This window comes from Phacochoerus africanus, chromosome 14, assembly GCF_016906955.1.
Source record: "Phacochoerus africanus isolate WHEZ1 chromosome 14, ROS_Pafr_v1, whole genome shotgun sequence".
Taxonomy (NCBI): Eukaryota; Metazoa; Chordata; class Mammalia; order Artiodactyla; family Suidae; genus Phacochoerus; species Phacochoerus africanus.
Genome location: NC_062557.1, coordinates 15,618,932 through 15,633,827, shown reverse-complemented (window position 1 = coordinate 15,633,827; position 14,896 = coordinate 15,618,932). Strand labels below are relative to the sequence as shown.

Here is a 14,896-nt window from a genome sequence, read left to right as displayed (position 1 = left end):
GAATTGTGAGAAACTCTCATTAGAAAAGGAGACACATGATCAGAGAGAGTGATGGGAAGGGTCCCTAGGAAAAAAGGTCTCGAATACCGTGTTTAAGACTTGACAGTTTGTTCTGTGGATAGCAGGAATTGTCTTTAATTTTGTGAGGGGGAGGAGACTGATAACTAATGAGCTAATAACTCTGATAATGTCCAAAATAGCTCTCACAGTCTATGGAAGATGAAGAAGTGGAGAGACTGCATGTAGGGATAGTAGTGATGCGGTTTAGAGCAATAGTCAAGGTGAAGGATACGAAGACCTGTCATGTGAGAGCAGAGAGCAAGGTAGACATTTTGGAGATATTCGGAAGCACGTGGTCTTTTTTGGTGAAGGGAAGGTGCATGTGGAGGGATCAAAAATGACTTCAGGGAGTTCCCGCCGTGGCGCAGTGGTTAACGAATCCGACTAGGAACCATGAGGTTGCGGGTTCGGTCCCTGCCCCTGCTCAGTGGGTTAACGATCCGGCGTTGCCATGAGCTGTGGTGTAGGTTGCAGACGCGGCTCGGATCCCGTGTTGCTGTGGCTCTGGTGTAGGCCGGTGGCTACAGCCCCAATTAGACCCCTAGCCTGGGAGTCTCCTCCATATGCCGCGAGAGCAGCCGAAGAAATAGCAAAAAGACCAAGAAAAAAAAAAAATGACTTCAGGAGTTCCCATTGTGACGCAGGGGAAACAAATCCGACTAGTATCCATGAGGGTGTGGGTTCAATCCCTGGCCTCGTGCAATGGGTTGGGGATCCAGTGTTGCCATGAACTGTTGGTGTCGGTTGCAGACGAAGCTCGGATCCCGACTTGCTATGGCTGTGGTGTCGGCAGACAGCTGTAGCTCCAATCCAACCCCTAGCCTGGGAACTTCCATGTGCCACTGGTGAGGCCCTAAAAAGCAACAACAACAAAAAAAGGATTTCAGAACATATCTCGAATGATGGAAAACCGTGAAGCTACTGATCAGCATCGATCCAGCATCTGATTGGAGGAAAGGCAGGAGGAAGAACAGGCTTATTGGGAGAACACGAGTCCACTCTGGACATGTTTATAATGAATTGCCTTCAAGGGAAGATGCGTGAATGTATTTAGAAATGCGACCTTGGAAAACAGAAAAAGAGAAAGTTGAAGGCACGAGGTTGTGGATTTGGGAGTTATCAGCAATAATTCACAGTAGAAGCCATGCAACTAAACAAGATCACCCAAGTTGGGAGGGTAAAGGAGGGGGTTTAGAAGCATGAAAACAGAAAAGGGATATTTAAATGCTAGAAGAAAATGGTGAGGCAAATAATAATTTGCAAGAGCAATATTAAAGAAAGAAGAGAAAGTAAAGTCATGGAAATCAAAGGAAAAGATTTTTCTGGGTTAGGTCTGAAGTGATGAGGGTAATTTCTGCGTGTATTCCCTTAGCCAGAACTCAGTCACATGACCCCACTTGAACGTGAGTGCAAGGTCCCTGGCAACGCACCTGCTTCCCAACAACAGCTCTTAGCTACGGACGGGAAGGGAACACAAGCCTTTTTTAGACAGCTCTCCATCTCTGCCCTGTAATTCTAACCTCACGAGCTCTCTCTAAATAATTCCTCACCTCTACCTCTACAATACAAAGACATTCCACAGCAGCAGATGTCATTTCAGCCCACGTTATAAGAGAGAGAGGACAAGTTTTAGATGGTAAGCTGTTCCTTGCCAGCTGGCCGTACCTCTACCACTTTATCACATCTGAGCACCACACACAGAAGACTGTCAAAACACTTGTGTTGTTTCTCTGAAACACTAAAGTGTTGTATATCAAGTTTGTCATCACAAGAGCTGATGAAATCTATGTGACTACACATTAGTGACTCTGACTAGAACAATGGGCAAAACACCCATGCTGGAAATATTTGAGTCCAGCATTTTGATACTACAAGTAGAAACGTTAACTATCTTGGAGTTCCCACCATGGCACAGCAGCTTAAGACCCAGCTTTGTTTATGAGGCAGTGTGGGTTTGATCCCCTGCCTGGCATAGCACATCAAGGATTCAGCATTGCCACAGCTGTGGTGTAGGTTACAGCTGCAGCTCAGATTCGATCCCTGACCCAGGAACTTCCATATGTCGTGGGTATGGCAAAAAAAAAGGAGGGGGGGAGTTCCCATTATGGTACAGCAGAAACGAATCCAAGACTAGTAACCGTGAGGATGCAGGTTTGATCCCTGGCCTTGCTCAGTGGGTTAAGGATCAGCGTTGCCACGAGCTGTGGCATAGGTCACAGACTCAGCTTGGATCCTGCGTAGCCGTGGCGTAGCTATGATTTGATCTCTGGCTTGGGAACCTCCATATGTCACAAGTGCGGCCCTAAAAAGCAAAAAAAAAAAAAAAAAGTTTAACTATCTCCCTGGGTTGATAAGTGAAAATCTATTAGAAAAACAAACATACGGAGTTCCCGTCGTGGCTCAGTGGTTAACGAATCCGACTAGGAACGTGAGGTTGCGGGTTCGATCCCTGGCCTTGCTCAGTGGGTTAAGGATCTGGCGTTGACGTGAGCTGTGGTGTAGGTCGCAGACGAGGCTCAGATCCGGCGTTGCTGTGGCTCTGGCGTAGGCCAGTGGCTGTGGCTCCGATTCGACCCCAGCCTGGGAACCTCCATATGCCGCAAGAGCGGCCCAAGAAAATGGCAAAAAGGCAAAAAACAAACAAACAAACAAACAAAACCCATAGTACCATTGTATGTTTTGTGTATAACAACTATTATCCAACTCCTAAACCATTAAGTGGGGAGAGAGTGGGGGTGGTAATTCTTGCCGTAGAAAGGGGTTTTTGTCTGAAAGACTCCGTAGCTCTGAACTCCTGAGGTTTGAGGTGTAGGGAAACAGGGTTGTCAGGTTAGGGCAGCTTTTCGCTGTCTCATAAGCTGTAGTTGCCCAAGGGCAAGTATCACTTGTCTCCAAGAATCCGTATGAGGGACCGCTGGTGCCTGCAAATGGAACAGAGGTTGGAGCTCCCCTCTATTATTCTGGATACGACCTTCCCTGCCTTTTTTCAGAGTGTGTATATCCAGGCGAGGGGAGAGGGGACAGGGCTGGAAAAATAATCTCCAGCTCTGTCATGTGATGGATTTTCTCCCAGGATATCTCAGAGCAAATATATCTTGAACATAAGGCTTATCTCCTCCTGAAAAACCTCTGATCTACATGAGAAATTTACACTCCTCCTGTTAGCTTTTACCTTACTTCTTAAGACCGGTTAGCTCTGTCCTTATCCCCATTCTCTGCCTGAAGTTACACTGCCAGGTTTCCTGCGGTGACTAACGGTGAAGGGCACCCATACCCAGTCATTATTCCCTATCCCTGGATTTCCCTTCTGGCTGCAAAGATGGAGCAGTTAGGTGTGGAGGGGCAAAGACTGGAGTTAAGGACAGCATATATATGACATTTCACCCTGCTGCACACATTGAAGAGTAAAGTTCTGTTTGAGTACACAGTCATCTTCTCATCTGTTTAAAGTCTTATGGTTAATGTTCATTCCTTTAGTATAGCACTGTACTAGTTACTGCGGAGGGTATAAAAGAAATATAAAGTACATCTCACTTAATTCTCCCCACAGTCCTGAGGGATAGGTATTATGATCCCTGGCTTACAGAGAGGTTAAAAAGCTTGACTTGCAGTTGCCGAGGGGGAGGAGGAGGAAGCAGGATGGATTGGGAACTTGGGGTTAATAGATGCAGACCATTGCCTTTGGAATGGATTAGCAATGAGATCCTGCTGTGTAGCACTGGCAACTGTGTCTAGTCACTTATGATGGAGCATGATAATGCAAGAAAAAGAATGTATACATGTATGTGTAACTGGGTCACCATGCTGCACAGTAGGAAAAAAAATTACATTGGGGGAGTTCCCGTCGTGGTACAGTGGTTAACGAATCCGACTAGGAACCTTGAGGTTGCGGGTTCGGTCCCTGCCCTTGCTCAGTGGGTTAAGGATCCGGCGTTGCCGTGACCTGTGGTGTAGGTCGCAGACGCAGCTCCGATCCAGCGTTGCTGTGGCTCTGGCGTAGGCTGGTGGCTGCAGCTCCAATTCCACCCCTAGCCTGGGACCCTCCATATGCCACGGGAGCGGCCCAAGAAATAGCAAAAAAAAAAAAAAAAAAAAAGACAAAAAAAATTGTATTGGGGAAACAACAATTAAAAAAATTTAAAAAGAAAAAAAAGTTTGTCCAAGGCAATAAAGCTTGTAAGTGACAGAACTGGGATTTGGTTTGGTTTCAGAGATGAGGAGGTCGTGCTGTGGATGCAGACGGGGAGTCCACAGGTGACTGAATCACAAGGTGACCTCATCCTAAAAGCTACATGGAAATCCTTCTGCCCTCACCACCGCCATCTCCTCAGTGGTCTTTCTAACCACATATGAACCCGCCGTTAAAGATTTTGATTACCGTCGTCTTTAACGATAGGGAGAAAACATAGTTGTGTTTCGTCATGCCTAAAATGTCACATTGACTAGAGTTGTGTCTGTTAACTACTCTCTCCCAAAGTGCTAATCAAGAAATGTTGAAATTAACAGTTGCTGATTTTAATTATAAGCTTTCAGAGTGTATGCTATAAAAATGAGTACATTGTTCTTTACATTGGTCGATATTTTCACACACATCTGCCCAGAAATGAACAGCAAGTTGCTGATCTTGTCGGCGAGGCAATGGAACTAGGTTGCAGAAGACCTTGGATGCTCCTCTCATCTCTTTAACATACTAACCACGTGAGCTGGGGTCTCTCCTTCAGTCTGGCTGAGTCTCAGTCAGTCTTCTGCCACATGAGGAGTAATATTTACTCCTATGCCTATAGTATAGGTTTACGGGAAAATCGAAACAAATGTTGCAGTCTTTTTATAACCGTAAGGTGGTGGACAGCTGTAAGTAGTAGTATTCATTCATTCTGCAAGTGTGTCCTCTTATTGGCTATGGGAAAACATGGCTTCTGTCCTCAGCGCAGTAGTGGGAAGACTGACTTGGAGACAGAGAGCGTGTGCTGCTGTAGGTGCTGGAATGCAGGTGTGGACCAGGTACAACACGAGCCTAAAGGAAAGAACCCCCGACTCCCTTTGGGGAGGCCAGGAAGAGCCTCGCAGAGGAGATGGTGTGAACCGAGACTTGAAGAATGAGGAATAGTGTGCCTGATGAGCTAAATGGAGAAGAGAATTCCAGGCAGAGGGAACGCATAAGCGAAACTCTAAAATAATTTACTCTCTGTCTGGAATTAGAAGTACAAGGTAAGGAAGTAAAGACACAGACAGATGAGGGGCAATATGGAAAGCCTTTGAATACCATGCTGAGGAGCTTATTTTCTTTTGCTTTTTAGGGCTGCAGGTGCAGCATATTGAAGTTCCCAGGCTAGGGGTCAAATCAGAGCTACAGCTGCCGGCCTACACCACAGCTCATGGCAACACCAGATCTCTGCCCCAGTGACTGAGGCCAGGGATCAAACCTGCATCCTTATGGACACTAGTTGGGTTCATTATCTCTGAGCCACGACGGGAACTCCTGAAGAGCTTAGATTATGTGTAGGAGAAAGTATAAAGCCATTGAAGAATTTGGAGGAGAATTTTGATCAGATTTCTGCAGTCTAGATTATTGGCATGGGCCAGGGAGCAGGCAGTAGAGAGAATGAGGCTCTTGCAATTATCCAAGAGAGAAAGTGTAAAGGGAGGAGAAAAACAATTGCTAGGTTTTATGCCTGAGTGACTGAAAAAAAAATTTTTTTTAAATAAAGGAGTCTTAAGGGGATTTAGTTTTGAAGGAAAGCTTCAACTTCAAACAGCATCATTTGACAGGTCATTAGGAGGTAGAGGCATCAGCAGTCAGCTAGAGAAGCAAAGGGAACCTCAGCGCTAGAAATGTCATCGTGGGAGCCAGGCACATTGCAGGGAGAGCTGAAGCCAGGAGTCGAGGATGTGAGAGCTGCCTACAAAAGAGGAGTGAAGGGGGAATACAGCAAAGTTACATAACTGAAGGAAGGGGAGGAAAAGTGCCAAGTAAGCGCCACAGATGTCAAGAAAAGACACAGCTTCGAGGGAAATAGTCCGTGAGACCTAATGCTGGGGGGAGAAAATTTAAAAAAAGATCAAAGGCTAAAAGAAAACCCATTAAGAGGTTATTGGTGATCTTTGAGAATGGTAAGGCTAGGAATCAAACGAAATAAGTTTCAGGAGTGAACAAATAATAAAAGTCAAAATAGTAGGTTAAGAATCTGACTTCCATGGCTTGGGTTGCTGTGGAGGCTTGGGTTCGATCCCCAGCCCAGGGCAGTGGATTAAAGGATCTGGCATTGCCAAAGTTGTGGCATAGGTCACAGCTGCAGCTTGGATTTAATCCCTGGCCCAGAAACCTCCATATGCTGTGGGTGCAGCCATAAAATTACAAAAAAGAAAAAGAAATAAATGTAGTCAAGTTCACATATAAAATATAAACATTTATATAAACAAGTTCACGTAAAGACACATTCAGACTATGGGTTAGCCAGTGGCATTATATGTTGTCAGAACAGTGAGGTACAAATCCAGGCATGTAGTGGAGATTGCTGTTTTCCCTTTTGTATTCTGAACACCATAAGCTTTGAGTCCAATGAACGGATCAGACGCATTCTTTTATGAATAATGTAATATGCTTGTATCCAAAAAAAACTAACTACAGCTGTCACTTTCATCTTTTCCTTGACCTGTGTGGCTTGCTGTTTCTCCTCAGTGCCTGATGAACGCAAAAGCAAGCATTGTCATCTATAGCCACCTGAAATGCATATATGCAAGCTTTTTTTTTTTCTTTTTTAGAGCTGGGTCCACAACATATGAAAGTTCCCAGGCTAGGGGTCGAATTGGAGCTTCAGCTGCTGACCTGCACTGCAGCTCATGGCAACGCCAGATCTGAGCCTCATCTGCCGACCTGCACTGCAGCTCATGGCAACGCCAGATCTGAGCCTCATCTGCCAACCTGCACTGCAGCTCATGGCTACGCCAGATCCTTGATCTACCGTGAGCGGGGCCAGGGATTGAACCTGAGTCCTCATGTATACTAATTGGGTTCGTTACCACTGAGCCACAAGGGGAAATCCAAGATGCAGCTATCTTACCAGGGTGTCTCAGGCACAGTAGTAAAGTGAAAGCACTAGGGCAAAGTCAGTTCTGTGTCTAACTGAAAAGTCATATCCTTGTCAGACATGAGCTTTGTCCTTAATCCTGACAGGCATGGCTTCTCATTCATGGCCTGAAGCATAAGAAGTGGATCAGAGGCCTGTATTCAGGGGCTCTAGTCACTGTGCACAGCCATGGATGAGTCACTTAAAGTAGTTATTCTTCCACCAGGGAGGCTACAATAATTTCATTGCTAATAACTGGATAGGATTTTGAGAACATGAGATTAGGGCACTTTTATAAATGGTTCTCATTAACCTCTCTTGAAATATCCTACCAACTACATTGGGCTTTCCAGGGACAGGTAAAAGTTTAGTAGCAATCTCTAGATTTTGCAAGCATAAAACAACCCTCGGCTTATCCTTCAGATGACACTGATGATTCCATGCAAGATACAGTTGTAGGAGACATTCTCTCAAATAACTTTCCCTTATCCTAGCTAATCAAACAAGATGACCTGGTATCCACTAGAATTCAAAAATTCTCTGAAGCCAAAGTTATAACGTGGTCAAATTTCTTTGTAAAGTTTTGTAGGCATGAGACCTCTGAGATGATCCTGCGTATAATGGGAGCTGTCCTAGCCCCTGTTCTCCAGGTTCTTTACTGAGGTGGGGCGGGAGGAGAACATATTTTTTTTTTCTTTTTCTTTTTATGGCCCCACCTGGAGTACATGGAAGTTCCCAGGCTAGGGGTTGCATCAGAGCTGCAGCTGCTGATCTACGCCAGAGCCGCAGCAACACCAGGTCCAAGCCACATCTGCAGTCCACACCACAGCTTGCAGCCATGCCTGATCCTTAACCTACTGAGCAATGCCAGGGATTGAACTCACATCCCCACAGAGACTGTGTCAGGTTCTTAACCCTCTGAGCCACAGCAGGAACTCTGATATTTGTTTTTTAGACCTCTGTATTGGACATCTTCAAACGTTAAACTTAGCAGAGTAGCCAGTGTTAAATATGAGAGGAAAATTGTCTGGTAGACATTTGGGTCTCTCCTCAGGGAGGTGTCACCCACAAAAATTTACTTGCTATTTTTCCTTCAGTTCAATTAATTCGTTAGGCTTAACACTGAGATAACAGCTTGATTTCCCTCCTCTGTGACACCCCATGTGAAAGGATGAAAAGAGTTGTGCTATCATCAGTGGCATAAAGAACTCTGCTGACCAGTACACTGGGGGGGAAGCAGAGAGACAGTTCTAAGTGTCCATAGTTCCTACAGGCTACAGCACGTGTGGTAAGAAGGCACATCCCAAAGGTGACATTTCTTCAGTGTCTATTCTTGCTTCCAAAAAACCTTATTGATAATTTTTATGTGCAATACATAATGTTTGGCACTATGGAGAATATAAACAACTCAGAATTAAAATACACAAACAGTTGTGTATAAACACACATACACATATGCATCTATACATTCAGACTTAAAGGAGTATATCATTAGAATGCTTTGAGCTGGAAGAAGTGGAAAACATCAACTCAAATGGATTAAACGGTAAAGAAATATGTCACTGTATATAACAAGTGGTCCAAAATCAGGGCAGCTGCTGATCCCATACAGTCCGGGCTTACGCTCTATTTCAGGGCAGTTCTTAGCTTAGCCTTTCTGTTGGCTTTGTCTTCAGGACAGCTGACCACGTGATTACAAGAGGGCTGTGGCAGTTCTGAGCCTCATGGGCAGATAAGACAACATGCAAAGGCAGAGGAAAGTGTTTTCTCTTTCAAGAACAGACTGGGGATCTGTTGGCAAGGAGATTGGGAATGGGAACGGATGCCATCAGGAAGCCTACAGTCTAGTAGAGGAGAGAGCATGTAATAGCATGGCAGATGCTGTGCTAAAGGTACCTGTATAACCAATGACGGTAGCACCAGAGAGAGGGCATTTCCTTCTTCTCAGCTGGGAAGAAATGGTAGAGAGAATAGAGGTTTGATAGAGGCTGATCGGCGAAGACTTTACTTGGAGAAGAGGTTGTTCATCCAGGTTGGAACGTGTTGAGTTTAACATACCGTGGGACCTTTAGGCAGAGAAATCCAGTAGACCGTTGAATGTTTATTGATCTAAGGCTGAGACATCTAGATAGGGAAAAAGATAATAGGTGGTGGTGGTGAAGGCTCTGAGGATGGATGAGCTAATCCAGGAGGACAGACTAGGACCAAAAATGAGATCCTGAGGAAACAACACTGACATTTAAAGCATGAGTGAAATAAGAGGAGTTGACAGAGACAGAGAATAAAACAATCTTTTAATGCCATCTGTGTGTGGGATGGGTGTAAGCCAACGAGAAATGACATTTTGTGATATTCACACGTGTGATTTTGGTAAAGGACTGGTAAAAGCTAGGAACCTTTCAATACCCATCATTTGCCCAGCAGCAAGTGCCCTTTCCTAAGAAATTGGTTGAATGAGACAGTTTTGCTGGAGATATGGCTAGACCTGAATAGGCCTCCACCCAGAGACGAATTGGGGCATTAAAATTTCTAAAATGAGTCTCTTTCTTTTCAGGAGTGGTCACACATTACTTGCCTTCTGGTTTTCCCGCCAAGAGGGAAAACTAAATCGACAGCAGACTATTGAACTGGGACATCACATCCTCAAAGCACACATATTTAAGGTAACTTAAAAAGTTGGAGGCATTTTTCTTTCCATTTCTAGCAGGCTTTCCTTAACACTATGTGTGTGAAGCTACTGTTACGTCAGTCTGGTCCATGCTTTCTGAAATGAGTTTGTTGCAAAGTTGGCCCATCTCCTAAAATGTCTCATCTGTTGTCCCTAGGACTTTGTGTGTATAATCATTTAGGTAAGAAGCATATACACATGTATGTGTGTGTTTGCTCCATATATGATCTACCATCTCCTGAGAACACTCATGCTGTAGCATTAGTTGAGGTTCTCACAGTGTCTAAAACAATCACAGAGAGCAGTTCTCTTTCAATGTTCTTACAATTGTTTTAGTGAAATTTTAGTATTCCTGGTGCTGTGATTTTCAGACTGTTTGTCTAGAAGCAGCTATAACCTTTCTTTGAGCTACTTCCCCCATTCTCTCTTCCAATTATAGTTCCAGGAGTTCCCCTGTGACTCAGTGGGTTAAGAACACAACTAGTACCCATGAGGAAATGGGCTCGATCCATGGCCTCGCTCAGTAGGTTGAAGATCCGGCGTTACCGTGGGCTGTGGTGTAGGTCATATACAAAGCTCAGATCCCACATTGTTACAGCTGTGGTGTAGGCCACAGCCTGGGAACTTCCATATGCCATAAGTGCAGCCCTAAAGGGGGGGAAAAAATGGTGGTCCTAGTTTTTCTCTAGTAGTTTCAAAACTTCTAAGAACTCTAATCATTCCCTCTGTCAGCATTCATCCAAAAGAGGGCACCTAATACATCTGCGTGTGCTTGTGTGCATTCTTTTGCTTATTCGGTGCTTACTGAGGCCTTGTGTTGGGTACTAGGGATACAAAACCATAGAAGATACCCCCTGGTCTCAAGGAATTTATAGTCTAGATAGTAGGGTGAAGCACAGAAGTCAAGGAAGAAATCTGTTCTCTTGATTTCTGGCCCACAGTTTGCTATTGCATCTGCTACCTCCATTCCCTGCCATCTCTTCAGACTACTTTTGCTGTCTCAGGATTGAGACATACAGGGATCTCAAACAGTTCTCTGGCCTGGACTTTCCCCAAGACATACTGTTAAAGATAAGACAGTTTTCTTGGAGTTCCATCGTGGCTCAGTGGTTAATGAATCCAACTAGGAGCCATGAGGTTGCGGGTTCGATCCCTGGCGTCGCTCAATGGCTCAAGGATCTGGCATTGCCATGAGCTGGGGTGTAGGCCAGCAGCTGCAGCTCCAATGAGACCCCTAGCCTGGGAACCTCCATATGCCGCAAGAGCAGCCCTAGAAAAGGTAAAAAAGTCAAAAAAAAGAAAAAAAGTTTTCTTTAGAGAGAAAAATGACATTAAGGGCAACTTCAAGAGTCTAGCAAATTCTTCCCAGTCAGTAAGCACACAGCTGGAGAAGCCTGTTCATCAGATGGACAGACGTGAAACCTGCAGTGACAGGTCATCTATTTGAATCATCATCATATCGAACAAATCACTGTACCAGAAATGACCTTACCAAGCGACCTTCCTTAATAGGAGCAGAGTGGGACTAAATATCAGGCAAGAGGTCCCATTCCAGTTTCAAGTGGACCAAAATGTATCTGCTACTTCTACCAGCTCTGAGGTGATTGTCCTTCAGTTAGATGGAAAAATAACTTACATATTCATCATCACTGCTTTGAACGCTTAAGCTTTTAACATCACTCTCTGCCTAGGATCAGATGCAAAGAAATTGATGCCTGTCTTTATCCTTTATCCCCTGCACCGTAAAATAAATACCACATGAAACAGATAAATGATTCACCATTTCATTTGATCCATTGTGACTTTATCCAATACACGGAGACCTCCGTTTGTGTTTTTTTTACATCCCTGTGACTTGTTTATTTTATAACCAGAAGTTTGATTCCTTCACCCACTTCATCTTTTCCTCAACCCCCCTCCTCTCTGTCATGGAGAGCTACACTTAAACCATACACGCCTGTCAATGACAGAGTTTTATCTTATGTTGCTGCAGACGACATGGTTGCCTGAGATAAGACTGGCTCCGTGGGTGATTCGGGCCATAAACACTCGGGTGTATAGCACGGGGTGATGACATGACTGCGGGCTGAAGAATGTAGACCTGGACCGTGGTCTTCTTGATGCCGCACTTCTCAGGGTCCTGCAAAAATGCAGAGCGCCCCCTGTTGATAGTTTTTAGCTTCTGCCACTACTCGAATTCCCAGTTCCTATCTGCTGAGGATCACGAAAAGGCAAAGTCAGACTCAGTGCTTATACCACTTAGACCTTCCAGGTGGCAGTGACATAGAGTCCAATTTATTTTTCTTTGGAGTTAGTTTTAAATTTCCCTTAGTTTATCTTTGTTCATGAAAATTTGCAACCTTAAAAATAGGAGGTTAAGGGTCTTTAATTCTGGATGTTTAGTTGGCTGTGGAGCTCTTTTCATTCTTTTAGTTTTTAACAGCTTTTTGAGGTATAATCTTATATACCTAAAATTCACTAATTTAAGGGATACAAATCAATAACTTTTAGTATATTTCCATCACTCTAAAAAACAAACCATACATGCATTTGAAGTCACTCCCCCATGCTTCCCCCAACCCTGGGCAACCACTAATCTACTTTCTGTAAGTTTGACTTTTCTAGACATCTCATATAAATGGAATCAGACAATACACTCTTGTCTATGTCTGGTTTCTTTCACTTAGCATAATGTTTTTAGGGTTCATCTGTGTTGTAGCATGTATCAGTACTTGATTCCTTCTTACTGCCAAATAAAGACTATTTTGTTTATCCCTTCATTAGTTGCACATTTGGGCTGTTTCCACTTTTTGGCTATTGTGAATAATGCTGCTATAAACATAGCATAGAGCTTTTTTCCTCTTTTTATTGTTTTAAAAAAAATTAGCCATATTAACGTGAACAACTCATTGGCACTTAGTACATTTGCAGTGTGAGTGTTCGGGCTTTTGTGTGGATGTGTTTTCAGTTCCTTTTTATATATACTTAAGAGGGGAATTGCTAGACATATAGTAACTCCATGTTTAACGCTTTGAGGAATTGCCAGTCTGTTTTCCAAAGTGGCTGCACCGTTTTATAATCCCACAAGCAATGCATGAGGGCTTCAGCTTTTTCAGACCCTTGCCAATTCTTGTTAGACATTCTCTTTCTTATTTTAGCCATTTTGATGGGTATGAAATAGTATCTCAGTGTGGCTTTAATTTGCCTTTCCCTAATGACCAATGATGTTGAGCTTTTCATTCTTTTATAATCCTCCAATTGCCATTTAGATTTTTTTTAACCTATGTAAAGAAAGCAGGATATTTGTGAATTATGGCCAGAGAGATTCAATCTAATTTGTAATGCAGAGTGTTTCATAATCAGAGTGCTCTTAAAATCAGCTCTCTGCTGCCTTCTGAAGTGTTCCTTTGATTGATCAGTCCTCTGACGTCTCTTACCACGGGGGCAAGTGCGGAAAGCAGACATCTGGAGATCCCTTAACATCTATCAGAAGACGTAGGTTGGAGTTCCCATCATGGCGCAGTGGTTAACGAATCCGACTAGGAACCATGAGGTTGCGGGTTCCATCCCTGGCCTTGCTCAGTGGGTTAACAATCCAGCGTTGCCGTGAGCTGTGGTGAAGGTTGCAGACGTGGCTCGGATCCCGTGTTGCTGTGCCTCTGGTGTAGGCCAGCGGCTACAGCTCCAATTCGACCCCTAGCCTGGGAATCTCCATATGCCACGGGAGCAGCCCAAGAAATGGCAAAAAGACAAAAAAAAAAATTTGAAAAAAGGCGTAGGTTCAGGCAGAGACTCTGCCACTTAACTTAAGCAGTCTCAATTTTCTTTTCTATAAAATAGTAACAATATCTTAACTTTCCGATTATGTCAGGATCATAGATATAAGATATATAAAAGTACATTAAAAATGTAAAGTACTAGGCATCTAATATCATGTTTTATTATCAAAATTATTAGTAAATGTTCCTGGTCATCAAACTTAATAACAAGCATAAATTCCAGATGGTAGTAACACCCTTTCATTTCAGAGATGACAGAGCATCCTCTGCAGCAGGGGTTGGCAAATATGTGTAGTCCATGTAGTGAGTAGTGTCTGTTGAAGCCACTTAACTCTACCATTGTAATTCCAAAGCAGCCAGAGACAGTACGGAAGTGGACGGGTGTGGTTAAATTGCAGCAAATATGATTTATAAAAACTGATAGAGGGCTAGATTTGGCGTTGGGCTGTAGTTTGCCAACCCCTTCACCATGGAAGGCACCATTCCTTCTGTTTACCAGGATCCTTTTATTATAACCAAACATGACCACGTGGATGGTCAGTAATAATCCATTTGAGATACTGGGGTACCTACACATGGATCACTGATTGTGAACAATAATTTGCTTTAAAGAAACCAGTTAGATAAGCTCTAAGGTGATCTTAAGATACTAGAGCCATACATAGCTAAGAGCCCTAAGATGAAATTGCTCATTTCTTCATGCCTTTCCTGTTTCCTCGAAGTATTCAAAAATACTGAGCAAGGAGTTCCCGTCGTGGCGCAGTGGTTAACGAATCTGACTAGGAACCACAAGGTTGCGTGTTCGGTCCCTGCCCTTGCTCAGTGGGTTAACAATCCAGCGTTGCCATGAGCTGTGGTGAAGGTTGCAGACGTGGCTTGGATCCCGTGTTGCTGTGGTTCTGGCGTAGGCCGGGGGCCACAGCTCCGATTCAACCCCTAGCCTGGGAACCTCCATATGCCGTGGGAGCGGCCCAAGAAATAGCAAAAAGACAAAAAAAAAATACTGAGCAAGCTTACTAAAGGCTGGAGAACAGTGTTAAAAATTAGATTCTAAAATATTTAAGGAAGGGTTTCCAGTGCCATCTCTGACAAAAAGAGATCCTCTTTTCCCTGAGTAATAGTTACAGATACTAAAAGGTACTTTTTCTAGTTATCTGAACCTAAAGTTCCCTTTAAGAATCCATTAGCTTTAAATTTTATTATGGGTTATTTTTGACTATATCCTGCCTAGTAATGGGATCTGCCTGTCACTTTTGATAAGTTGAGTTTATTAACTCTTTCCTTCTATACCTCATAGGAACAAAGGGTCCACTTCACCAAGG

At 43.8% G+C, this 14,896-nt stretch overlaps 1 protein-coding gene across 1 annotated transcript in view; it reads left to right on the top strand.

Annotated features, from left to right (window-relative positions):
- The window catches only part of TANC2 (tetratricopeptide repeat, ankyrin repeat and coiled-coil containing 2), a 361,658-nt gene that overhangs the window by 303,159 nt on the left and 43,603 nt on the right, over positions 1 to 14,896 (top strand). The window contains 1 exon segment of the mRNA XM_047758672.1: positions 9,682 to 9,790. Coding sequence (XP_047614628.1) covers positions 9,682 to 9,790 — 109 coding nt within the window.